Genomic DNA, 25708 nt, shown 5'->3' on the forward strand with positions numbered 1-25708 from the left:
AATGTTAAGCTATTTTGTTAGAAGTATGCTTCAGGGGTTCTCTCAACAAATTTTTGAGGCCACCAAGTCTTACTGGTGGCTCCTCTGATTTTTTCCTAGTTTGGTATATGCCCCTGCTTGATAGTTTGCCATATAGTTCGGAAGGATACAGAGAATGGCTAAAAATTTGTTGTCCTGCCAGTGAAAGTCTTTCACTATTCAGAATGGGAAATATGCTTTTATTATTGTTCCCATTTAATATTTAACTCCATTAGGTGATAAATTCATGGCTGGCCTGCTGCCAATCAACATTGCCACGTCCTCATTGGGTTGAATGTCAACAGGCTGCCTGATCATGTACAGTGGAATCAGCCACTGTCTAAAGTTGGCAGTTTTGTACCTATGGGATTTGGAGGTCCAGTTCCCATTAATTTTAATGGAAATCGCTTGCCCAAATCCCTAGGGAGTTTTCAAAATCTCATCTCTGGGATTATTTTTATATTGCAACTCTGCTTTAATTTAGTAACATTCAATTGTCCTTTTTATCTTACATCTTGCTTTGAAGCGTGGAGATTTATGAATGAACCTGTGTACTTCAGAGAGAGGTGATGCTTTGAAATCAAAATTTCAACAGAATTAATGGTGTATAATTGCATGTAGGATATTTAAACAAGATAAATACCCATTGACATTTAGGGAGCCTGGATAAGATGTATTTGAGGGCATGACAAAGTCGCATCTTATTAAAAAGATAAAATAAAACACAGTACTTGAAATGTTTTTGCAAAAACATTAAATAGAAAAACTAAGTGTTTTAATAGTCATTTTATGTAACTACTGTGTCAAAGTGTACATCGGCATTACAAAGCCCTCAGCTAAAGATTGTTAAATTAAGGACACCGTAAGGTACAGTACGTGCCTAATATCAATTTCTGAACATTTGCCATGTTGTTAAAAAGGGCAGAGGAGAAGAGAGACTCAAAATCGGATTCCTAATTTTCATTGGTGTAAGTAAGAAGAGACGGTGGCTCTTTGTATTTTTCTCTAGGTACTTTCTGACACTTGCTGTTATAACCTGCTAATAGCTATGGCCCCAGTCATGTAAACACTTATTCGTATGCTTAACTTTAAGCATATGAATCACTCCATTGACTTCAATGGGACAGCTCGTATACCAAAATTAAAAGTGCATACATGCTTGCAGGATCAGGAAGTAAGATGTATATGTGCATCTCCTGTTACGTTAGGTGATCTCCTTGATTTGCTGGCATTCTAGCAATTCCCCCTGTGTATGGTGCAGATCTAGGGCTGGGAAGAGATTTGAAGTAGATTTCATTTATAGGAAAGAATGACAAGGGAGTGGTTAGAAAAGAACAGATGATAACATTTGATGTGTACATTAATCCTGTAATGTGGGATGTTTCTTGGCAGAGCAGTTTTAGATTATTTCCCTTAAAACCTAATGTCTGAAATTATTAATTTGTATTCCCATAGTGTCTGTAAGCCCTAGTCATTGACCAGGGCACCATTGTGGTAGGCACTGCACAACACAGAACTAGAATATTGTCCCTCTGCGGAGTTTACAATGCTAAGTATTACACTTATTAGGGCAGGCAACATGTAATTTTTTCTGCATTGTGGAGCAGCTAGCAAGCTTTTAGGTAATGTAGAATAATTAATAACACAACTACATGTGAACGACTCTTAACCTAGTGAAAAATTCAAATGAAGCATTTGACACAGAGGAAAAGATAACATTTGGTATAATCCTAATTTTAAAATCAGCATAAAAATAGTTAATTAGGAAAAGTCTTATGTTGGCTGTTCAGATAATATATTCCTAATTTATCCCTGTGGCACTTGTTTCAGATTAAACAGTAGCCACATTTGATTTTCATATTACTAGAATTAAATTTTATTCCATCCCTACAGCTTCATTTGCTTGAGTTACTAATTTTCTCAGTTTGAATGAATAAAGTGGCTTCTTGTTTATATGCTTCTATTAGCAAACGTGATATAAACAGATATGCATTTGGGATCATCAAAGGCACTAATCATTTTTCTGTGCAAGAAAGTAGGAAGATAACATTGTTTAGACTGGTGGTTTGGATATTGGAATCTGACAAAATTAGCATGATTTTTATTTGTCTGTAACTCATATTTGTATAGACTATTAGTTGAAGTTATAACATACACAGTAGAATCTCAGGGTTATGAATACCAGAGTCATCTGGCCAGTCAGCCACACACCTCATTTGGAACCAAAAGTACACAATCAGGCAGCGGCAGAGACACCCCACCACCACCCTCAAAGAAGGCAAATACAGTACAGTACTGTGTTAAACATAACTAAAAAATAAAGGGAAAGCAGCATTTTTTCTGCATAGTAAAGTTTCAAAGCTGTGTATTAAGTCAATGCTCAGTTGTAAACTTTTGAAAGAACTGTTATGTTTTTTCCTGAAGTGTTTGTAACTCTGAGATTACAGTAGAACCTCTGTACTGTAATTTTACTGTCATGGCAAGGGCCTGAGTTAATGTTCAGTATGGAAGGTGATAGGGAGTGGGAGCATATTGCTAGTATTTAAAAATAAGCTAAAATACTGTTAGACCAAGTGCGTTGTTCATGAGTCTAGCATAGAAAATTGAATCCAGGAAGGCGTCAAAGGTACTCAAGGGGAATAGCATCTGTTCTATACTAAACCATGCTGATCATCATGTGCGATATTGTACATAAATCAGAGTTTGACTGCGGAACCCAAATTTGACTTTGTCAGGTCCAAATATATGATGCGTCATTTTGAGGGACTGTTCTCTTAGGAGTGGCACCTGTACCACTTACCATCGTCTGTGTGCTTACATTCACACACTCTAACTCATGGGGAAAGGAGGAGAGAATAGTGTTATTTTAAATAGACTCTGATACTCCATGCTACTTTATTTTGTATAGCGCTTGCATGCCAAGGTACAGACACCCTGGAATTACCTAAGATGGAACACTCAATCTTTATTACATTTGTCCTCACATTTTATGAGCTCGGATATTTGAAAGGAGCAAAAAGAGTCAGTGCATACTTATAGGCTTTCTCTGTTCTTTCAGTCATCTTTGTGTAAATATTTGATGGTATGATGAAGCTCATCATGTTGTTGGGCAATTTGCCAGAGAAGTAGAGTTTCTTTAAATTTTCACAGATGATTTTTTAGTTGGTCATTGATGTTACTTCTGAGGGCAGTGTAACAGTTTGGATCACAGACACCCTTGGGGCTGCCAACTGATGTGCCAAGACTACTACTGCTTCTGCTTTCTGTGCCAGCTTGGGACTCCAGAACCCTCAGAGGTGTTCCAGAAAGCTTCCTTTTACAGACTAGTCTCCTTCTAGTCTGGGTCCAGCAATCACTTACACCCCCTGTAGTTACTGTCCTTTGTGCCAGTTTCTTTCAGGTAGCCTCTCCACCCCTGAGGATATCTTGTGAGCCAGCTGAAGACAAAATGGAGGGGTCTCCCAAGGGTTTAAATAGACTTTATGTTGTGATTTCAGACCTCTCTTTTATGCAAAGTCCAGCTCCAAGATGGAGTTTTGGAGTCACATGAGCAAGTCACGTGTCCATGTATGACTCAGTTTTTAGAGGCAGCAGCCATTGTTACATGGCTAACATCCTCAGGTAGACTTCTTATGTGGATTGGAACCTTCCAAAATTCATTGTCTTTTAAGTGTTTCGTAATTGGACACTTAATTTGCTCATTCTTTTCTCAAGAAGCTGACCAAATGCTTTACTAGGGCTACTTAAAAATCAAGCAAGTACACAGACAATATTCATAACTTTGAATACAACGACACATGCATACAAATAGGATGAATAGATTCAGTAGATCATAAGCTTTACAGAGATATGTTACATGGCATATGTAGCATATAAATAGCGACTGGATAGCGTAGTGGTTAAGAGTGCCGCCCTTTGATACGGGAGACTGCCCTTTGATATGAGAGACCGGGGTTCAAATCCCAGTTGTTACCCAACTTTCCAGTAGGGGTCCTTGGGCAAAAAGACCCCCTAACGCTTCACCTGCCTACCTCAAATATGAGAGTGACACGAACTAGGAGAGTCATGCCGGCTCGGACGTCGCCCGGATTAACAAGGTCCGCGCCAGATGTTGAGGAACCAGGACAATCTGACGATAAATGGGCTACTGGAACAAACCATTCATGGACGAGACAAGAGAACCTGGAACATGCACTGGAACGCTCCTACACAGTTAGGCCTGAGAGGGTTATGTAACGTTATAAGGGGATGTGGGACCACAAAGACGCACATGAATCCAACTTCTTGAGAAACAGCTGGTACCCCCGCTTCAACTAAGTCAAGAGGAAGCTGCTCTCGCAGACTTGAGTATTAGCCAACTCCATACATCCAGGACTCAAGAAGACTGAAGAACAAGTGTGTGCAGCCCACACCTGCAGCTGACTTCCTGCACCCCTCCATTGCTCAGGCACCGAGTGATCTTGGGCATAAGTCATGGGCGAACTAGCTCGTCAATCTTCGGACGTACCAAGGACTCAGTTGGAGAAAGTACCTCAGTAGTATGTTAAAGATGCCAATAGAGCTCATGACAATCCCTGACTCACGATACTTCACCAATGCCTGGTATACCGCTTACGCTCTTTATCCTGGAGATGCTTGGCTACAACGGATCAAGCAAGAAACACGAGTATGTACCCACCCTGGAAAATGATGGACTTGCAAGGATAAGATCAAGGCGCACCCGGAGAGAAGTTAGTCAGCTGGTGGAACTTCAGGGGTCTGTAGAGGATTAGGTAGACTCGGATAGTGAAAAAATACACGGGCCTGATCATCTGTAGCTAGACAGCTAAACAAGGCTCACGCACTGCGTACCCGGCTGAGATAACACTAGGAAGCAGAGCCAAAAACAGTAATGCTTCTGTTCTGCCAAGACCGACCAAGGTTATATCCAACTTCATGGCAACAGACAACATCACAAGCGAGACCAGCGAAGCGACTAACACAGTTGGAAGAATATATGGGCGAAAGAGAAGCTCTACACCCGCGCAATAGTGGCTGCGACCTGGACAGAGCCAGCAATCTCCAGACGAACATATCGCGTCACAGTGAAGGAATCAGCAGCGTGGGTCACGACATGAAGAAGGGACCGCCTGGCCGACTGGATCCCACCTCCTGGTAAAGAATGAACATGCGTGCTCATGATCGCCGAGCACGCATGACCGCTGCTGCTGCAGCAGGCTCCCCCAATGGTACCGGAGGGGGCAGTGCCTGATCGATTGAAAGCCCTCAAGAGGAACGATCCGTCCACTACGGACCATAACCTGCGCTCCCCAATGGAAGTGCCTCTCAGGCTTATAGCCGCCAAGCTACGGCCATTGGGCAGTACTTGAGCACAGGCTGCACGCAGGGCTTTGGCGAACCACCAGAGGCTCAACACGCAGTTGTCTAGAAGCAGTGCAGACTCCAGATCTGGCATTCTGAGCTGCGGATTGATCGGAGCCTTCATCCATGCAACCTTGTGGATTCGTGATGATCTGCGCTATACAGTCAAGGCCCTAGGGATTCCTCAAGACTGTGAGCCTCTATGGGACATCTGGAGTCAAATCAGGAGCTTGCAAAGTGCCATTCACATGTTGCGGATTACCAAGTGTTCACTGTGCATGCGTTCTGCTAAGCTTTTAATCCCCTGCAGTATACAGGATGGCTCGGGTACAGGTTCAGGAAGTGGGAATCAATCAGCCCTCTTACCTGGTGAATCAGCTTGATTGAAGACTGAGACCATGATCGCTTCGCTGACGCGGATCTACGTTGGGATTATCGGGATGTCATGTCGGATGGAGAGTAGTGGCGCACGGATAGGTAGGAGGAGGGAGTAGATCGAAGCTGAGTGGTGGAATACAGTGGACACATAGCAGACATACAGCCAGCTCACAAGTACGCTTGGCGTCCCTAGTCAATGGAAAACCCGCTGAGGCGCGGAAGCTCGGCAACATCCACAGTTCACAAAGATAAGACTGGTTTGACGAGCAGGTCTCGTGGGAAAAAGAGCATCCCCGCCATCAACAGACTCCGCCTGCCGGTCATCAGATACCTGTGCTATAGTGAGCTGTCCAAGGGACATGGATGGCCGCCATGTGAAGCCCCGGAAGTCTCAATGCCGGAGATTGTCACCCAAGGTCCACCGAACTGCGTTATCCAGCCAGAAGAGGCAGGCGGGGATTGTGAAGCACCAAAACCACTATGTCCTGGATTTGTACTCGGGAAATGCAGGGTCATTCCAGTAATGTATGCCAAAGATGAGTTGCTGAGAGAGCCTGAGGCGCATGCGACTGGGAGAAGACCAGCAGAAAGGCCATGGCAACAACCCTGCATGGGCTGTTACCATCAACAGCATAGCTGAGGTGGCTGACATTGGAATAGTCCCGGCTATGCTGATAAGGTGCGCTAAATACTCGACTGAGGCACTGACATAGCGTACAGACGGCATGAGACCAAATCCATGAAGCGGGTCACCACACTAGAGAGGACCCAAGTGCAGCGACATGTGCATGAGAGGCTCAGACATCCACACATAGTGCGAGATGTAAGCAGGGCAGGAAGCACCATCAGACGGACCACAAGTGGTCGGCATTGGTAAGGACATCTCACAGCGTATGGCTAGTACCCTCCAAGACATAGGGAATCACAGAGGTTGTGGAGCGGGTGGGCTCATGTTGTGGGATTCGCGCCTGGCAGCGATATGCCATCACCCAGACTTGTGGTAGTCGACAGTAGCGGAGACGCCGTCGGGATAGATATGCCTCATGTGCAGCGCCAGCCAGCATCGGAGGGAATATGAGAAGCTGGGAGTACCAGGGGCCTGTTAAAGAGGAATTAGAGCGGTGTGGAAAGTGAGCCAGTAGGTCGTATCGTAGGGCACTGGGGTGGTGATCTAGCTGGTGTGTGCTTAGATCCAGGACCGTCAGGTAGCTCTCTGTCCAGAAGAGTGCAGTGCTCGGAACAGCTAAGATACTGCGCAGAACCCTCAAACTCCCAGGCCTCTGGTAGAGGACCCAAGGTTGAGGAAGACACATACCACCCATAGGGGTGAGAGGGGAATTTTTTTTATATATACACATTCATAAGCATATTTCCATAAAGCCTTATGGGGTGCACCATCACAGGTAGGACAGATATTTTTGTCAGGAAACATTGCAAGGAACCTGTATATATGTATTTAACCATCTCTGAAACATGGTGTGAATTGGGAAGGAGGAAGGCAGAGAGGGATTTGAAATTGATGTTTCGCAATAGTTAAATGTTAACATTGGGTGAAAGTGTGTTTTTAAAGAATTGGATTGTTTGTGCCTAGAGGATTGAATACGCACGTTTTTCATTAATTTGTGCTGAAGAAATGCTACGGATCTCTTGGTGTAGATAATCAAGAATCCTCCCTCAAAGTTTACAACAGTAGTGCCAAAATTCCTCGCCAGATGTGGTATTTATCTAACCTATATGAAAATGTATATTCCATAGAATGCAAGCATTGTTTGTTTATTTTTGTTTTGTTTTACTTTCTAGCCCTTATAGTTCCAAAGTGTTTGCATTCAGAAAGTGAAGAGTGTAATTCAAAGAAATAGCTACATTTTCAAATAATGTGCTGGTGCAGTTAATTTTTGTTAGCCGTTCTCACCCTTCCTGAGAGATTGGCTACTACTATTGACCATGCTTCTTCCTTTAAAAATCTTATGTTCCCTCAGCTTTCATGATTTTGTCTTTTACTAGTTCTCCTGACTAGCTGTATCTTCAGTTTTTTGCTCGGTGCATGGTCTTCATCTCATCTCCAACTTTCACCAGGGATCCCACCTGGCTCCATCTTTTGTCCCTTCTTTTATGCCTCTACATCCTATCATCAGGTGATCTGTTTATCTTTACACTTATTATTTATAGGCCTATTTCTTCACTCTAGATGTGACTCCTTCTGTCACAATCTGCGACTCTGCTTGTGTTTCTGACATCTTCTGGGTATCCTGGCATCAACTTAAATTAAGCCTGGCCAAAACGGAGCTCTTGATCTCTCTCCTACCCTTCAATCACCTTGGACAACACCACCATCCTCCCAGTCATTCAGGCACGTAATCTCGGGCATGGTCTACACTAGGAAATTAGGTCGTATGCCTGCATCACTCAGGGGTGTGAAAAATCCATGCCCCCGAGAGACACAGTTAAACGGACTTACCCCCTGATGTAGACAGTACTATGTTCAGTCACAGATTTAATTAACGCATTATTTTTTTTAACGGGCATTGTTAGCATAGAAGCATGTCCTTTGGAATGGTGGTCGAAGCATGAAGGGACATACAAATTTTTAGCATATCTGCATGTAAATATTTTGCAATGCCAGCTACAAAAGTGCCATGCAAATGCCTGTTCTCACTTTCTAGTGTCATTGTAAATAAGAAGAGGGCAGCATTATTTCCTGTAAATGTAAACAAACTTGTTTGTGTGACATTCTGTACCTTGGGGGAGTGTCCTGGAACCCCCATAGTCCTCATTTTTATATATTCGTGATCATGCATATAAAGCATGCCTTGTAAGGTATCAGGGGAAAGGTTATGATGTGCTGAAAGTCATTTCTCTATCCATATATGTATGTCATTAAGGCATATGAAGTTATGAGAATTGTGTTGTATGGCTGTCACTAAAACATGCTGTAAGTTGGGGAATCACCCGATAGTAACTCCTCAGAGGCAACAGCAAGGAAAGTAACCAACACCTGTGCAGGTTTTCAAACAACCCATCAATAGCCATTGCACAGCAAGGGAGCTACAATTCAATAACTCACCTGCATGAGGCCACACCAAGGGAATTGCTCAACCTTGCCTAGAGATTCACTAATGCCCACCAGACATGCCTGGACTTGTTTGTTCCCCAAGCACGTGGGACCGAGGGTATAAAGCAGAACAGAGCAGCCCTATGCTTCACCTTTTCTGTTGCCCCCACCTACACTGCAAGCAAATAAGACCCTGAGAAGAAAACAAGACTCCAGCAAAGGAGATTGGCCCAGGTTTAATGAACAAACCTGTATATTAAGAACTGCAGTATTCTTTGGGGTTGGAAAAACTGGTTAAACTAGATATCGCTCAGTCTAATGGGGTTGAGAGTTTAGACTGCATGCTTATATTTCATTTCTTTTGGTAACTAACTCTGACCTTTTGCTTATCACTTAAATTTTATCTTTTATAGTCAATAAATTTGTTTAGTCGTTTATCAGTGAGTTTGCATGAAGTGTGGGACAAATCTGCTCAGGTTTGGCAAAGGCTGTGTATGTGAACTTTCAATTGATGAAGTGGTGAACCAGTTAATAAATGTGTACTGCCCATCTTGAGCAGTGCAAGACTGTATATTCCTGAGGTACAGTGCTGGGGGAATTTCACTCTGGTCCCTTTCTCTGTTTGATTCATGAGTGGCTTTGGGAGCATTCATGCAATCTAGTTGGGTGTGTGGGGTTCCACATGCTATTGTGATCACAGAGGGGCTTGCTGCTGGTCATTAACAAGGCTTTGTGAGAGACAGCCCAGGCTGGAGAGAGTTAAGGGGGCACAGTGGTCCCACAGTCCCAGGCTACACCCTGGGGGGATCCTGTCACAGTTTGTCTTAGCAATTGACTGAACAAGAAGTAGAACTGAGTGGACTTGTAGGTGCTGAAGTTTTACATTGTTGTGTTTTTGAGTACAGGTATGTAACAAAAAAAAAATCTGTATTTGTAAATTGCACTTTCTTGACAACAAGATTGCACTACAGTACTTGTATAAGGTGAATTTAAAATATTTCTTTTAATCATTTTTACAGTGTAAATATTTGTAATAAAAATATACACTTTGATTTCAATTACAGCACAGAATACAATATATTTATTATATTGTGTATAATGTACTTAATATACAATATTAAAATGTAGAATAACATTCAAAATATTTAATGTTTCAATTGGTATTCTATTGTTTAATAGTGCGATTAAAATTGCGATTAATTGTAATTAATTTTGAGTTAATCATGTGGGTTAACTGTGACTAATCAACAGCCCTACTTTATTTGTGAAAAGCTCCCAGAAAAAAGTGTACAGCCAGTACCTTATCCTCTTTCAGATCCCTCATCTAGAGTCAGTCTGCCTGATGCCTACAGAATCATCCTGCTGGTTGGCCATGAATAGGCAGCTGTAACTGTTCCTCTTGATTCCTTTTCCTTACGCATTTACTCTTATAGCTCCCCAATCCTTTCTATTCCTCTTCACTCTTTCTAACCCAGGTAAAAAGAAAATAACAAAACTGTGGCAACTATCTTTGTTTGCTTGTGTCACAATTTCCCAGGTATTTGCACCTCTGACTCCTTCGTGGGTTCTTGGAGGGCCCTCTGTTTAGGTCTCAAGCCTCTAGCTGTCACCTTTCTCACGGTGCAGTCCCATCACACTCTGCCTCTAGACCAGATATTTAGGCTGCAATTCACTGCGATCACCTTAGCGGGTTTGATTTTAGGTCAGCACCGGCAATTCTGCTCTCCTGAGGGCTAAAGGGTTAGCTAGTGATGAGCCAGCCTTCATGAAGCAAAGTATTATTTATTCAGAACAAAATCATTACAAAGACAACCTATTTTAAATAAAATCGCTTAAATGGAGGTTTTAGCTTACCAGTCAGTTGCCCATCTTCCACGTGAAGAACCTTATAAGAGCAAAGTACTGCAGGGCCTGTCTCTCTTGGTCACAGCGACAAGTAGTTCTTGGATACAGTGAGAGTGATCTCTCTCCCTGCTTCAGGATAGTCTCCTTATACAGTTCGCGATTCTTTGTTAGCTCTCTTTAACCAGTTTATCAAATTAGTACACTTCTACCTCGATATAACGTGACCCAATATAACATGAATTCGGACATAACGTGGTAAAGCAGTGCTCCAGGGCGGCAGTGCTGTGCACTTTGATTTCACATATAACGCAGTAAGGTTTTTTGGCTCCTGAGGACAGCATTATATCGGGGCAGAGGTGTTTATGTAATTTCCCCTGTGGAGATGAGGCTTCTTCAGACTTATCTGCCTACAGATTTCTATTAATTACCCGGGAGTGACTTTAATTCCCACTGGCAACTCTACTATGGAGCTCAAATACAAACCCTATACAGATACATATAACACAGGGGATCTCAGACTTTTGTACCGGTGACCCCTTTCACACAGCAAGCTTCTGAGTGCGACCCCCCCCGCACCTCCCTTAAACATTAAGGACACTTTTTAATATATTTAACACCATTATAAATGCTGGAGGGAAAGCAGGGTTTGGAGTGGAGGCTGACAGCTCACAACCCCCCATGAAATAAGCTTGCGACCCCCTGAGGGGTCCCGACCTCCAGTTTGAGAACCCCTGATATAATCTTTATAAAATTGATATAATTGCCTCAAAGATATTCTATATATCTGTAATATGTCACAGCTTGTGTATTGTATCCCTATGCCTAACACTTCCTCTCTGCTGGTGTCTTTTAGACTGTAACACTTTTGGTGGGGACAGTATACCCCTGTAGCTTTTGGGTGCTACCGAAATATAAATGTTTAATAATCAATGTTGGCACATTGCCATTTGTTACTTATGTAACTGGAAAAATACAGTACAGCTGCCCTGAACTGTGACACAAAAATGTTTCTCGTGGTCTTGATCTTGCTTTTGAAGACCAGCTTTTAACCAGTGCATTTTCATAGTGCTCTTGCTGTGAACTGCTGCTTTGGAACTTGTATTTTTTGTTCTAATTTGTAAGGTGTAATATAGCCCCCCCCCCCCCCAAAAAAAAAAGGCATGCCAGCACCATGGGAGGAGAAATACTATCCTTAGGACTATACTTGCAACTATACTACTTTGAAGAATCTTCATCTTGAACCCAAATTTATTTCCACCCGCCACAAACGTGTTGTTGATACTTTTTATTATAGTGATTGACCACAGAAATCATAGCTCAGGTAATAGGAAACTTTTTTATTAAAGGAATAAATCCCACATCGTTTCAAGCTGCTTCATTTTTTTGTTCATTTCTATCTCATTTTGGAGCATTGTCACATTTTAAAAGACCTGTGTTAAGCATTAGCACGGTGAGAATTATAGGTGTGAGGTTTGCCAATCACTTGAGGAGTTTCAGCTATGAACAGTGGTTCATTTTTAAACAATTTAAATAGCTGCTTGACTTAACACTTGCATGGTATTTATCAAGACAGATTCAGCAGAGTGTAGCATACAGGAAACTATTAGCTTCAACTGTATTGTAGCATAGAAAGAAGTCCTGGCACCGATTGCCCTTGCCGATTTTTATGGTAGCTGCATCTTTGAGCATGCCCTGTAGGCTGGCTGCTGCTTCTACATTTGTACAATCTCTATTTGGGGGAGGGGGAGAATTTGCTTTGCGGGACAATGGATGCCATCTGTATGTTCACGTGCATTGTATTTCACTCCTCATGAACACAGTAGTTACTAATAGGGTTACTTTACCATTTTCTCTATGGCACTGAAGTCTGGATGGAAATTGGATTAGCCGTTCCTTGTTCTGGCTACAATAAATGCATGTATAAGTTAATTAGTTAGCATTGTATATCTGGTTTGAGTTCAGCCAGAATCATGTTCATGTGACCACATGTTACAGTACATTATAGGATTACGTAACTTTTGTAGGGTATATGTAAGTTTTGTGGGATAACTTATTTATTCAACAATTTGGGCCTGGATGGAAGGGAGGGAATCTCAAATAAGTGTGGAATTCAGTGGATAACTGTGACCAAGAGACTTACTGGCAGAGACTCTCTCGAGTCTACCTGGAGGTTCTAACTCCCTCATTAGGGGGTGAAGTCCAAGCTGTATGTCCTGGCCTGAGTGGGCTGAGAGAGATCTCTGTTTGGGTAGCTATCTTGACTTTGGGGTCTGTCGATCAGCAAAAAGTGTGGCTCGTGGTTGGGCCAGTGTGCCACAGATGTCCTGTGCTACACAGTCTATATTAATCTCCTTTCTTTCTTTGTTTACATTTTTTGTGTTTGATAAAATTGCAGCTTCTTGTGATATGATCTTTTGGAGATCCTCTAGCCAAGGGATTAGGTTGAGGATGGTTCTCAGGTTTGAAGAATAGCAGGAATCAGGTCTAGATTTGATGGTGTTGAAATCTCATAAAACTTTGTGTCCAAATGGCAGAAATCTTGCAAGATTGGGAAAACATGGAAATCTTATGAGATCAGCTAGTTCTGATGTGATTTTGCTCATCTTGGTTAATGTCAGAACTGAATCTCTCTGCTTTGGATGCTTTTATTTGCACACCTAAAATTTTCCATTGTTTTGTAAAGGCTTGTCTACATAGGAACACTCAGGAAAATTAATCTGAATTAAGTTTCAAAGTAGATTAGTTAAACCACATTAAACCCCCATGTGGACACTCTGATTCAGAATTAAAGTGGTCTTCATTCAATCTAGTTTAATTCACTTTGTGAATTAAAATAAATTAAGGCTACGAATCCACTTTGAAACTTAATTTGGATGAATTTTCTTGCATGTCCCAGTGTGGACTTACCCTGAGTTTTGCATTTAGATATCTGTGTAACTTGTTTGTCACAACCAGTTCCTTTCCTTGGCCTTATTCATTTTTTTTCTGTCTTGAGTCATGTACCAGCTGAGCATTCTACAGTGTAATGAGAAAATTGGTGAATACTGCTTCCACTCTTATATGAGCAAATTATTTTCCTCTGCTTTTCCACTTAAGTAATAGGAAAGTGAGATTTCTGCAGAATGGAAATTCCTACAGAATAAGATCAGAGTTATTTTAAAAATATAATTTTCATTTGATTGTAAATTTTGTGACAGGTGAAAATCACAACCTAGAAGAGTGAAGTTTTTTATTAGCCACCGAACAGGAACAGCACAGGCAGCAGCAATGTCAACTTCCCTACACTCTTCCTAATCTGACTTTAGACACATGAACCTCTCTAGCAGTGAGAAGCTGGTTCACTGTCTATGTAGTTATGTCAGTGTGTATGGATAAACTGCCACATTTGGTGCAAACTGCATTAGTTTCTACAGCCTGCATATCAGTCCCCTAGGAACTGGACTGAGACAAGTCATTTCATCTGGGATACCAAATGTTCTGACGAAGAAGGTATTCTCCCATGAAGCTCACGCTCCAATAAGTCTGTCAGTCTGTAAGGTGCCACGGGACTCTTTGTTGCTTTTTACAGATCCAGACTAACGTGGCTACCCCTCTGATACTTAAATGTTCTAATGGTAACAACTTTGGTCACCATTGATCTGGACTGGATTTCACTTGCAACCTTGAATGGAGAGGCTTTATATTACCCATTCCCTGAGACAATCAGTTGCCAAATTTGATTCAGCTCCAGTTTGATGCTGAAATTCCATATTTTACAATTGATTAGTTTTTTCAGTCTTCTAAATTTTTGTTTTAGGAGGTCTCTAATGATACCACTGGCACCCTCACAGCTGCTGAAGAGAGAAAGGAGAAAGTGCCAAGCCCACACCTCAGTCATCTGGTAGTTTTAACATCTGGCAATACTCTGTATGGTTTGGCAGAGAGAGTGGTAGCCACAGAATCCTTGTAAGTTATTTACTGTAAATCACCTTTTTTAAATCCATGAGGTGTTTAAATAATTATAGTCACTGTCTGTCTTTTTGAGAGGTCCATCTTAAAGTCATAAAACACAATAAATCGATTGCTCTTTTCAAATAAATTAGAAGTAAATCATCAATTGATAAATGTTAATACCTGAAAGAATCTAATATGATCTAAATCATTCCATTGACTTCAGCTAGCCTTGGATTGGGCCCTTTATGTATGATCTACCATGATCCACATGGGAATGGAAAGGAGCAAAAGTATAAAATACTGAGCTAGGAGTTCCTGACAGACTATTGACATAAAAATGGAAACAAAGTTTTAAAGCTTTCAAAGGCACTTTTATGTCTGGACTGCTCCCAAGACCATTTGCTGCAAAGAAATGAAAAGTAGATGCCCGTTAAATATCGTACTCGGATCACAATGAATTTTATGTGCTTTCTTAGGGTGTTTTTGGCTGAGCAGTTTGAGTTTCTTCAGTCGCATCTTGATGCTGTGATGCCTGCAGCCAAGAAACCCTTTCTCCAGCAATTCTACTCTCAGGTCAGGATTCTGCAATTCACTGTTCATAATCTGTGCTATATTATGAGGGTGTTTGCATGGTATTGTCATACATTACTTTTTGTTAGCAAGAAGTTCTGTTACACCAAATTCTATTAACTTCTCTTTCAGACTGTGTCAACTGCCAGTGAACTACGCAAACCAATTTATTGGATTGTAGCTGCCAAAGCTATTGATTATGAACAGATGCTGCTCCTCATGGCTAACGTAAAGTGGGATGTGAAAGAGATCATGTCACAACATAATATCTATGTTGATGCTCTTTTAAAGGTGAATATTTTCCTGGAAACAGTGTATTAGATATAATCCTACAAAAAGATACAATTATTACTGTAATTCCTATGGTAAAGCTGTAGTAGAGACAAGATTAGAGGAATACAATGTGGTGATTTATTCTTGTTCATTAGGATGGGGTATACTTTCCGAATTCCTTTTTCGTCTTGCTACTGGCAAAATACAGTAAACTTCAGGGTACATTTAATACTCCATTGTTGTTCATAGATTCAGTTTGTCAAGTTTGTTAAAACTTATTACCCATTAGCACTCTTTGGGTGAAAGAGATCATAGCTGAATAACTCTGCAGTTTTCATTGAAGCTAAAACTCTGAATGACAGGTGGAAGGCTAGTAGAAAGTAGCTGCATTGTTAAACACATCAGACATGGCCAGTGGATTCTTTTGAAGGGTTGTATCATCTGACATTTACCATAGATGTTTAGGGTAAACCAGTCCTGCAAGTTATCCTAAAAGCATTAAAAGCCCTTCTTGGGCCCTGGAGACAGGGCAAGAAAATGTACATATCAGATACTAATATAAAGATACAGGCTGGATTTTTAAAAGGAACCTAAGACAGTTAGGCATCCAGCTCCCACTGAAAGCTGATGAGAAATGAGCATCTTAATTGCCTAAGGCTCTTCATTACATATAAGCTAGTGCTCAGGAGGAATTCCTCCCATATACAGCACAGCATAATTTATACTTGCTTTAAATATCTTCACACCAACAATTTTTTAAATTATATGAAGGTCTTTAGAAAATAATTACAATGTTATTGGCAGAAACATTTCTCAGCTCATTAAAGAGAGGTTGGAAGGCTTCCTTTTTATGAAGTGAATTGTGAAATCTAGTATATATTTTATAAAAATGTAGCCTCTGCACTTTTGTCCATTATATCCAGTCTCCACGTCTAAGGAAAAATATTGGAAAGAAGTGAGAATCTGCAAGTGAGAATGTATTATAGCAATGGAAGATGGTTGTAAATCTTTGCAGTTTACCTTTGTTATGCTGTTTATTTTTTAACTGGGCCCTTTGAAGCAATTTTTCTACTTAGGGTTCAGTAATGGAGTGGCTTCTGTGAAACACAGAACAGTGGATATATTTGAGCCTCAGGACAAGAACAAAGGCAATTTTATTCCATTGTGGTCTCTAGGCTATGTAACTAAAAATAGTTTACATACAGTAGTTTCTGAGTGACTATTTAGTTGGGAAGAGAGAACTCTTTGCTACCTATACAGGTTGTCATCTTGAGAGTACTGACATAAACAATGTGTTGCATGTAATAGCCAATAAATTTTTGCAGACGATTCCTCCCAGTTATTCATGTACTTGTAAGGGAAGTAGATAAATTTAGTTGGTTTCTTCTCTCGTGTTTCACCAATATGGAGTAATAGGCATCTCCACCTTAATGATAGTAGATAGTTTACCATTTAAGGCAAAGAAGTTTTGGTGCCTCAATTTTTCTTGAGGAAATGCATTTAGCACTGTTGCCCTAGCCAAATATCAGTTTTGGGTTTTTCTATCTCTCTACTGAAATTCCTTGTTTTGTTTGTTTGTTTGTTTGTTTGTAAAAATGCTAATTAACAGCCCCGGAACAAAGTCCTTTATTTAGCTACAGAATAGGTATAGTATGAGCAGGTGCAATGCAAGCTTTTCCCTGCCCTACCACATCAGATTGCTTCAAGGCTGATCTAGAAAGACTAACTCTGGGGTGGGGGAATAGTTCACAGACAATGCTTATTTAACGTTTACAAAGTTGTCAAATGTTAGCAGACTTTTTTTAATGGAGACACTACCATGAGACCTACATGCTCATTTCACAGAAGTCACCAAATAGCTATAGTTGCACAATAGTAACTACTATCAGTCCACAGCTGAAATTGGCTGGACTGAATGAATTACCTGGAGCAGCAATTCATTGTATTTTCAGTTGGGTACAACATTCTATACTTGTTACATAGTGTTGCCATGTGCTGTTATAGTTAGCATGGTCCCAGAGTTGGTTTCATTTCCCAGGTGGATGATGATAGTCCTTGATTGGTGTAAGTTTTAAAGTAATTTGGAATTATCTGGTATCAAAGGTTCCCTATGAATGGAAAACTATTAAATTTCCTTTCTACTCTTGCAGAGTTAGATAACACAGGTAGCTGACTGGGAATAAATAGATCATCGCTGGATTTTTTTTCCACTGGTTTTCAGTTGGATTTCATAATTTAGGGCCAAAATTTTTACATTTCAATGTCTAAGATGAGACAACTAAATCCACACTTAGATATCTAAAAAATACTGTAAATGATTCTTCAGTAGATAAGAAATTGGTATGCTCTCAATCTTATTTACTATTATGTTTATCTCTGTAACCTGTTTACATGAAGCGCCTCTTGTTTTGCTCACTCATACACCTTTTCTGGTTCATCTCTCTGCATCTTTTCCTCCTGGCTAGGTAAGTGTACAGTGTAATCATTCTTTTAGGCCTATGGAATAATGTATTATTTTTTATTTCACCAGGAATTTGAACAGTTTAACAGAAGGTTGAATGAGGTGTCTAAAAGAGTCCGTATTCCATTGCCAGTGTCAAATATTCTTTGGGAGCACTGTATACGACTAGCCAATAGAACTATTGTGGAAGGGTAAGTGGTCTATGAATGCCTCTGTAAAGTTAGTCTTCAGTAAATATTTCTTTAATGGCAGGGTTTGTAAAGTGAGGACCTTAGATTCCATAAAGCAGTGAACTCCACTTTGGTGGACTCTTGCACCTGATGTCAGCGAGGCTCTTTGCAGGCAGAGGAGCTTGCCTACATGGAGTTCATTAAGGGATTGGTCCCTAAAATATGTTAACAGGTGTGAGGGTGTGCAAACACATGGCTATTACTGATAATTGACACTATATAGTGTCCAAAAGTGTGGACATAAAATAAGACACATCCTTTTCTTAGATAGATTACAGTCTTTAGTGGACCATATGTTAACGAAGTAGTGAGGAGAAGAGATCAACACAGAATAGTATCTAATACAAATATATGATATAATAGTAGCCAGATTACTGTGCTTCTGTTTGATGATGCCCTTGCCAGGAAGGGCATGGAGACTTGCTAACATGGAGTTCCATCCTGAAGACGAGCCTAGCAGTACCACTAAGATGCGAGGGAGCAGGAAGCTTCCTACCCATGGATCCACTATGGTTTGTGGTAGGGAGAGAGAGAAACAAGTGAGGGGCTCAGCCATACTCCTTGCGCGCACACACACACACACACACCCCGCCAACAAGGACTGTAAATGGAGAGCTCTGCCAATACTGGGGGCAGCCAGTTTGTACTCAGCACTGGGGACAGTAGCACGTCTTTTGTTGTTTGTGTTCTTGTCCACTCACCCGTGGCTTTCACCACACCTCTCTTCTGCATCATGAGATCTGCCATACTCCTACTTCCTCCTTCCTTCCTTCCTGCTGACTCTATCTTCCCTTTCCCATTACCCTCACCTGTTTACAGTTCCAACCACCTCTGCCCACTCTTTTTTCCCTTTGCAACTTAATCTTCCCTCTCCTGCCAGTATAAGCCTAGGTCCCCCATCTGCATCCTCCTCCTCTTCACCTCTGGTCACATGAACCCAAACCCTTCCCATACCTCTCTGCCCACTCTCTCCACTTCCTACCCATAGCCACCACCACAACAGCTCTCCTCATGCCAACTGTCCTATCTAACACCCATCTTCCTCGGTCCTCTGCTTCTCTTGCTATCTCTGGAACATCCACTCTAGCTCTAAAAAGATCACAGGCATCCATAACCCCTTTATATTCTGCTCCCTCCATTTCTTGTCTCTTACAGAGACCTGGATCCCTACATTTGACATTGCGTCTTCAGGTACCATCTCTTACAGAGGGCCTTCCTTCTCTCTCACTCCTTACCTTGAATGAGACTGTGATGGGAATATTGGCCTTCACCATTCCCATTCCTGCTGCTTCCAATCCCTCCCTTCCTCCTCCCCCTATCTTTCTTCTCTTTTGAACAGCACTGCATCCACCCTTGTCTCTCCTTGACCCCAGCATGTTGCTGCCAGGCCTACACTAGTGCCCATCCAACTTCTCCCCATCAGTCGTCCCTTCTGACTTCAGCTGCTGGTGCTCTCTTCTTCTCCTCGCAGTCTTCTCTACTGATCCTCTGTGACTTCAGCTTCCATGTTAATGACCCATCTGACCCCTTGGCTGCACATCTCCTCACCTTCACCACCTCATTTGGCCGGCAGCCCTGGTTTAACTCTTCCATTCACCAAAGAGCCATTCACTTGACTTGGTTGTCCCTTCTTTGACTATCATGTGGCCTCTTTCAGCATCACCCATCAGCCTCACCCTCATGCCCTCTCATTCAGTCTTTCCATGACTCCAGTCCATCAGCACTGATGTCTCATCTGCTCTCCACGCGCTCCTTCCCTTTTCTATCAATATGACTTGATTTTCTCCATGCTTTCCTGTCCTCCACCTGTAACTCTTCTGTTCTCCTCTCCGATCACAAGGTCTTCATTGCCAACCCCCAGTCCTGGATCATCCCCAGTATTCCTCCCTTTCTGTTCTCATACTGCTGAGCCTCTCTTGCAGAAATCCTGTGAAAGTCTGATTTCTTCCACTGCAAATTCATTCTCTCATCCTTCAGTTCTGCCCTCTTCCTTGCTAAACAACTTGATTTCTCCAAATTAATTGAATCCCACACCTACAATCCCAGCTGCATTTTTACCACCTTTGATTCACTCCTCAAATTGTCCCTTCCTTCTGTTTCCACTTCTCTTTCTGCACAGGATGCCACTGATTTTTTCCAAGAGAAAATTGACAGAGTATGACATGACCTTCCCTTTCCTTCCTTTGCCCCTTCTGCTCCTACGATGATCTCCTGCATACGTGACAGGGGAAAAGTAGAGGCTTCTTTTCTGTTCACATCCTCTAAAACCCTCTACTTGCCCCAGTGACGTCATCCTCAACCCATCCCCTAATCTCCTTTATAACCATTCTCATTTCATCCCTTAGTCTTCTCCTTAACCTCTTAGTCTCCCCTGTCTCTTCCCCTCAGATTACAAACACACTGTAGTCTTGCCCATCTTGAACCCATTCATATTGATGCTGCAAAGACCATTTTCCTAGCCTGTCACTTTGACCTTGTCATCTTCTCTTTGAATCCCTCTGCTAGTTGCCTCTTCCCTTCTCTATTGCATCAAATGTCAGCTGTTCATTTTCACTTTCAAGGCCTTTCATGACCTATCCTTACCCTATCTCTCATTCAGTATAACATTGTTGACTCTTGCCTTTCATTGACTCATAGTGCCAGCCTCCATCACCCACTTGTCAAATTTTCAGATGGGCACTTCCATGGTTTATCCCATGCTGCCCTTCAGGCTTGGGAGGCGCTCTCTGTAAATGTCTCTGGCGCTCCCACATTATCCTCCTTAAAACTTTTTCTTGCCGTGACGCCTTTTAAAAAAACAACCAAACAAAAAAACCCCTTTGACAACAATTAGGCTCTTCATGTGCTGTGGCCACTGCCTGTCTTGCTGACCAGTGGTGTTTCATTGGTTCCTGGAGCTCCCCTTTTTCTGTCTTTACCCACCTCTTGTCTCTTGTCTTACATTCAGACTGTAAATTCTTTGGGGCAGGGACTGTCTTTTTGTTCTGTTTGTACAGCACAGTGGTCCATGTGTGGGGACTCCTAGGTGCAATGGTAATACAAATAATAAACAGTGAAAATAATTTTACATCTGGAAGAGTGAGGGAGTGAACTCTTAGCCCTCAAGTCAGAACCGTAATTATATGCATCCTTATGGTTTTGAGGCCTAAGGTACAAATGAATCCCACTTATCCCACAGATGTTGTTCACTTCCTTTTAGTCATTTCTCTTCACTTGTTACCCATTTTAGTTATGCCAATGTCAAGAAGTGTAGCAATGAAGGGCGTGCCCTGATGCAGTTGGACTTCCAGCAGTTTTTAATGAAACTAGAAAAGCTAACAGACATTAGGCCTATTCCAGATAAGGAATTTGTGGAGACCTACATTAAAGCTTACTATCTGACTGAAAATGACATGGAGCGTTGGATCAAGGAGCACAGGGTAAGAGTTGAATTTTGATACTTTTTTTTATCAAGATGATTTTTTGCATGGTGATGGTATCACGTTAATAACAATACACTCAGTGCTTTAGTGTGTGTGTAATATGTACATAGCTACTGATTTTCCATTGCACACATGGATCACCAAACATACTTCAATCATTTTTTGTGTTTAAGATGCCATAATTTTCCATTATAAGCCTTTAATACGTAAACGCACATTCACAGATAGAAAATGTGGAAGATCAATCCATGTCTCATAATGGTGTGTACCAAACACATATCTAGCTTATTAAGTGAAGAGTTACTGTTAATCTTTTATACATGGCACCAGAGTACCTGAGGGAGGAAAAAAATCCATCAGTCTACTTTATCATTTTCCAAATCCTTCCTTATAACTAATTTGTGCTGGGATGTCTACAGAATCCTGCCATTGCACTGGTTACAGCCTGGCCGATGATGAGCTTCATTGTGCACTCAGCTAGTCTATATGAATATGTGCTCACTCATTGTTAATTCATCCTCTGTCCTTCCTTCTCCTTCCCATTTGATAGTTTCATCTCCCTCTTGCATTTTCTCATTATTTTAAGTAGAGCTGTCAAGTGATTAAAAAAATTAATCATGATTCATTGCATTGTTAAACAATAATAGAATACCACTCATTTAAATATTTTGGATGCATTCTACATTTTCAAATATATTGATTTCAATTACAAAGTGTACAGAGCTCACTTTATGTTTATTTTTGATTGAGTGTTTGCACTGTAAAAAATCAAAATAAATAGTATTTTTCAATTCACCTAATACAAGTACTGTAGTACAATCTCTTTATCATGAAAGTTGAACTACCAAAGGTAGAGTTATATCAGAAAAACCACTGCATTCAAAAATAAAACAATGTCAAATTTTAGAACCTGCAAGTCCACTCAGTCCTACTTCTTGTTCAGCCTATTGCTCAGACAGACAAGTTTGTTTACATTTTCAGGAGATACTGCTGCTTGCTTTTTGTTTACAATGTCACCTGAAAGTGAGAATAGGCATTCTTGTGGCACTGTTGTAGCTGGCAGCATCGCAAGATATTTACATGCCAGATGCGCTAAAGATTCATATGTCCCTTCATGCTTCAACCACCATTCAAGGGTACATGTGTCCATGCTGGTGACGGGTTCTGGTCCATGACAGTCCAAAGCAGTGCAGACTGATGCATATTCTTTTTCATTATCTGAGTCAGATGCCACCAACAGAAGTTTGATTTTCTTTTTTGGCCGTTCTGGTTCTGTATTTTCTGCATTGGAGTGTTGCTCTTTGAAGATTTATGAAAGCATGCTCCACACCTCATCCGTCTCAGATTTTGGAAGACTCTTCAGATTCTTAAACTTTGGGTCGAGTGCTATAGCTATCTTTAGCTATCTTTACCTTCTTTCCATTTGATCAAATCTGCAGTAAAAGTGTTCCAAATCTCCAATAACATCAAATATATGGCAGAATGTGGGTGAAACAGGGAAGGGAACATACAGTTCTCCCCCCAAGGAGTTCAGTTGCAAATTTAATTAACACATTATTATTTTGAGTGTCATCAGCATGGAAGCATGTCCTCTAGAATGATGGCTGAAGCATGAAGGAGCATACAGATATTTAGTATACGTGGCACATTAATACCTTGCAATGCCGGCTACAAAAGTGCCATGCAAATGCCTGTTTTTATTTTCTGGTGGCATTGTAAATAAGAGGGAAGCATTACCTCCTGTAAATGTAAATAAACTTTGTTTGTCTTGGCGATTGGCTGAACAAGAAGTAGGACTGAATGGACTTGTAGGCTCTGATGTTTTTCATTGTTGTTGAGTGCAGTTATGTAACAACAAAATCTGCATTTCTAAGTTGCATTTTCAGGACAAAGAGATTGCACTACAGTACTCATATGAGGTGAATTGAAAAATACTATTTATCATTTTTACAGTGCAAATATTTCTAATCATAAATAATATACATTCTGATTTCAATTACAACACAGAATACAATATATGAAAATGTAGGAAACATCCAAAATATTTAATCAATTTAAATTGGTGTTTAACAGTGCATTTAAAACTGCAATTAATCGTGATTAATTTTTTTAAATGCAATTAATTTTTTGAGTTAATTGCATGAGTTAACTGTGATTAATTGACAGCCCTAATTTTAAGCTCTTTAGATCATGGACTGTCGAGTTAATACATGTTAGGCTTACACAGTAGGCCCCAATCAGGGTCCCACTGTGCACAAATATAAGCAAAACTAACAACCAACAGCTCACCCTTATTCAAGATCTGATGCTGGCAAGATTTGGTAAGCCAACCAGCTGCCCTGAGTCCAATAACATAGAGAAGTAGAACAGAATGTCATCTGCAAGTTAGACACACCCCAGCAGCATTGCATACATGTTACTTTAGGTTTAGCATACATAAACAAGTGTCTATGCCACCCTCTCGTTGCTCTTACCTCAGATATTTATTGTAAAAATTACAGTAATAGGTTGCTTATGCCACCCTAACAGTAAATACACACATTTACTGATCAGGTGTAAGAATTAAAGCCATCCACCGAAAGCATAATAATAATGAAATCCCTTCTTGCCCTCAATCCTCTGCTCTCCAAATGCTGTGGTGAACATATGGATCCTGCAGGTGTTAGCCAAAAGATTGAGGTCTAGGTTGTAGCAGACCAAAAAGTGGGGAGTAGAAAGGTAAGAGCTGCTCAAGCAACACAGTCCACAGGTGCATAAAAAACTCCTTCTAATCAATGGTGTCCCAAGTGGCAGTTAAGTTCAAGAGTGTGTGTGTAAACATTTTCTCTGTATCCATTGTTAGACAGAGGCCAGATAATACTACCAGTGTGGTTCCTACCCCACACCCAGATCTAAAACCTAATGAACCAGTATCTAGAACATCTGAGGATGCCACAGACTGCCTGAGTTGTCTCACCACCATCTGCTTGATACCCTTACGAAAAGTAGGAGTTAGAAATAGGTTGGTCAGTAGTTAGCAAACCTGTCAACATTAAGGGTTGGATTCCTGAACAAAGGTCTCACAGCAGCCTTTTTAAGAATAATAGTTCCCTGTCAACCTTCAGGAGACATTGACAATCTCCACCACACTGGACCTAGTGGTGGCCTTCACCAACTGAAAGGACTTGGGATCATCTTGACGGTTGTAGTTTGAAGCACCCATAACTAACTACAACAGATGACAAAATAAAACCCTTTGGTACTCCCACACAAGGAGACTGTAGGGAAGATAGATGGTCTCCCTATACAGCACTCTGTGTTCACTTGACAGGGATGTAACAGCCAGTCAGGAACAACTCTTTCCTTTTCCTTTGAGTCTGCTACTTTGACAGCGGTAGTCCAATCCAGTTGTAACAAAGACAGTTAATGGATCAAGAGGGCTGGAGGGGCTTCTTAGAAAGCACTGCAATAATGAAATATGGTTGGTGGGCTAAATAGTGACAGCATAAGTCTAAAATACTTCAAGGGTCAGAACAGGAAGGAAGGAAGGAGAGGAAATGCTTAGAGAGGTATAAGGATGTATATGTCGAAGTAAGGATACAATTAAGAAAGCAAAAACTTAGGCTGAATATCAGGATAATCTCCCCGAAAAATCTACAAGTTGTATAATACTTCCATGGGAAGGACTGAGAACTCCTCCTTCATTTGGAGCATTTATAACCAGACTGGACAATACACTAATAGAAGTATGCCAGAGGACAAGCCAGCGCTGGCAGAGGAGGCTGGTCTGTATGATCTACTAGGACTTTTCAGTCGCTAATTCTTGACACACTATGAGAGTCCAACATTTCTTCAGAATTCCTCTGATACTGTAAGGTAGTGACTTTTGAGTCTACGTAGTTTTTTCTCACACCAGTTATATAACCGTACACACCTTTAAGCTTGTTGGAGTTCTTTCCAAAATCCTGTACAACCGCCATGCCCTCAGAGAGCCACTCTTATGTCCAAGTGGGTTAACAAGTTGAGACTGGCTCATCAGTGAGTGAGCAGAATCTTTTCCAAGCATAATAATCAGCATGATTGTTGGCGGTGTTTCAGTCAAACAGTGGGTGCCCAATTCAGCCTCATTGGTACAGACAGCAATGTATTCTGAGAAGGTGAAGCTGGTACAGTATTATGATCCAAG

At 41.2% G+C, this 25708-nt stretch overlaps 1 protein-coding gene across 2 annotated transcripts in view; it reads left to right on the top strand.

The window, feature by feature from the left end:
* Window positions 1–25708, top strand: part of VPS50 (VPS50 subunit of EARP/GARPII complex) — a 184313-nt gene that overhangs the window by 156531 nt on the left and 2074 nt on the right. Inside the window, exons 23-27 of one of the 2 annotated variants that reach the window (XM_032785379.2) lie at window positions 14451–14599; window positions 15064–15160; window positions 15290–15448; window positions 17961–18082; window positions 21351–21540. In XM_032785379.2, coding sequence (XP_032641270.1) covers window positions 14451–14599; window positions 15064–15160; window positions 15290–15448; window positions 17961–18082; window positions 21351–21540 — 717 coding nt within the window. The remainder of the gene's footprint in view (window positions 1–14450; window positions 14600–15063; window positions 15161–15289; window positions 15449–17960; window positions 18083–21350; window positions 21541–25708) is intronic. The other variant, XM_032785380.2, reaches the window with a different exon arrangement.

Source organism: Chelonoidis abingdonii, chromosome 2 (genome assembly GCF_003597395.2).
Source record: "Chelonoidis abingdonii isolate Lonesome George chromosome 2, CheloAbing_2.0, whole genome shotgun sequence".
Classification (NCBI taxonomy): domain Eukaryota; kingdom Metazoa; phylum Chordata; order Testudines; family Testudinidae; genus Chelonoidis; species Chelonoidis abingdonii.